Source organism: Penaeus vannamei, chromosome 12 (genome assembly GCF_042767895.1).
Source record: "Penaeus vannamei isolate JL-2024 chromosome 12, ASM4276789v1, whole genome shotgun sequence".
Classification (NCBI taxonomy): Eukaryota; Metazoa; Arthropoda; class Malacostraca; order Decapoda; family Penaeidae; genus Penaeus; species Penaeus vannamei.
In genome coordinates this window covers 18,355,915-18,358,414 of record NC_091560.1, presented here as the reverse complement: position 1 = coordinate 18,358,414, position 2,500 = coordinate 18,355,915, and the positions used below count along the sequence as shown (strand labels likewise).

Here is a 2,500-nt window from a genome sequence, read left to right as displayed (position 1 = left end):
CAGAGGTTACACTGTGAGACTGGTACAGGACTAGTTGCTTGTGATCACCAACTCGGGCCATATGGTCACCTGGCTTACTTTCCATAGGATGGAAAGTAAGCTGCCCAACAAGTTGTCTCTGTTCAAGATACCTCTGCGTGGAGGAGGCATGTGGGATGAGATAGGAAGTCATGTTTAGGGAAGATCAATCAAATCTGCTATAAAAATCTTAAGATTAGCCGAGTATATGCTTGGTGGCTCGCCATGAGGGACCCTCGTAGGTGAAAAAAAAAGGATGGATGAGGCTATGCGTCTCCGTTGGCATTAGCTTCCCGATTATGATTATATATATATATATATATATATATATATATATATATATATATATATATATATATATATATATATATATTTATCCTATGTATATACATATATGTACACATATGTATATAAAATGTATGAATATATATATATATATATATATATATATATATATATATATATATATATATATATATATATATATGTATGTATGTATGTATGTATATATATTTATATACATATATGCACACACACACACACACACACACACACACACACACACACACACACACACACACATATATATATATATACATATATATATATATATATATATATATATATATATATATATATATATATATATATGTATACATACATACACACACACACACACACACACACACACACACACACACACACATATATATATATATATATATATATATATATATATATATATGTATGTATATGTATGTATATGCATATATATATACATATACATACATACATACACACACACACACACACACACACACACACACACACACACACACACACACACACACACATATATATATATATATATATATATATATATATATATATATATATATATATATACATATATATATATATATATATATATATATATATATGTGTGTGTGAGTGTGTGTGTGTGTGTGTGTGTGTGTGTGTGTGTGTGTGTGTGTGTGTGTGTGTATGTATGTATGAGAGTGTGTACATCCTATATTATCCTTCAGCCTTCTAAAATCCGTTGGTGGTCATAGGCCCTCCCCAGTCTGCGCCACCATGTTAAGGTTAAGTTTGCATCATAGGGAGGAAGGGGGCCATATCCTTGCACAATCAGCATATACTAGTCTTTTAATACAGGATTAACTCTTCCGAATGCCTGCCAGCCTGTGGTGATCCGATGCTTGAGCTCTTGTTCTTTCGATGCAGAACTCAAAGAGATAAGCTGGCCTAAGTAAATGTAAAGATAAATTTCGTCAATAACTGTGTCGTCGACGGTAACAGTTTGGTCCACTAACTCGTTTTTCTTGATGTTGGTTTTACTAAGGTGATGCCTACTTTTTTGGCGCTCGCAATGATGATTATAAGCAAACTCCTCCCCCACGTCCTGCGTCTCATCTATAAACATTGAAGTTTGGAATATTAATAAATGCATTTGATATATCTTGGTGAAGCCAGGTTTAACTAATACATAGTATGTCGAGATCTCTCTCTATTATAAGCATTCCTATGTTATCAAAATGCCCAAAGAGAGACTGAGCGTTAATGTGGTCTATTTTGACCGTCGGACTTGCTGAGGGCAATGCCTTGTCAAACCCTCTGATCACGATTGTACTTGTTTCTGTTGAGGAACACTTTGCATTCCTTGGGAAGGCATCCGAGTCTAAAAATAATTCGGCCGTTATTTCTCGGCCTCGTACTGTTACCGTGAAACTGGTGTAGTAATTATGTGTCATCACGGTTTTGTGTGCTTTTACACTTAATATGTTTTCAAAATTGTCCGATAGATGATCTTCGATGTCTTCTTCATTTGTGTCTGGATGGCAGCTTGTGATGTACAGGAACATCGTGTCAGGTCGATCAGCTCCTGCTACGGGTTTTGCAGCTTGTCGTTCTTCTCTTTTTTCTTTTGTTTCCTTGATGTTACTGTGACTAAACCTTCGTCCTCAGCAACTTGCTCCGCTCTTTCTCCGTGGTTGTTTATCACGACCGTCGACACTGCTGGAGCTGGGGCTGGAGTAGGGGGGGCAGTGGGAGGGGGGACTCCTGGCACCTGGTGAAGAGTTGCGTCATCCCATTGACGATTGGGGTCGAGTTCCTTCTGATTGTTTTTCTTTTTGTTTTGTCTTTTCTTAAAGCTTCGCCTAGGCGTTACTTGTGTAGATGCCTCGTTTTTCCTCTTGATTTGCGGGGTGTTCGAGGACTGCTGAGGTGTCTTGTTACTTGGGAAGGCTGGCGAGTCAGCAAGGGCGCACGTCTGCTCGCTCGATGCGGGCGGGGAGTGGGGGAGGGGGGATAGGCGAGAGGGGAAGGGAGCTGGGGAGGTCGCTAGCCGTAGGTTCATCAGGTAGGGAGGGTGTTGAGGGGGGTTCTTGGGTAGAGGTAGAGGGCATTCTGATAGGGGGAGAAGCAAATGGGAAAGATTGGTAGGTGGATTGGTCAAAGA

General features: G+C 39.0%; 1 protein-coding gene across 1 annotated transcript; it reads right to left on the bottom strand.

The window, feature by feature from the left end:
- Window positions 1-1,924: 1,924 nt before the first annotated feature.
- On the bottom strand, window positions 1,925-2,398 carry LOC138863493 (uncharacterized). Its single transcript, XM_070127647.1, has one exon. It carries the CDS (start codon window positions 2,396-2,398, stop codon window positions 1,925-1,927), a length of 474 nt encoding a protein of 157 aa, XP_069983748.1.
- Window positions 2,399-2,500: the final 102 nt, after the last annotated feature.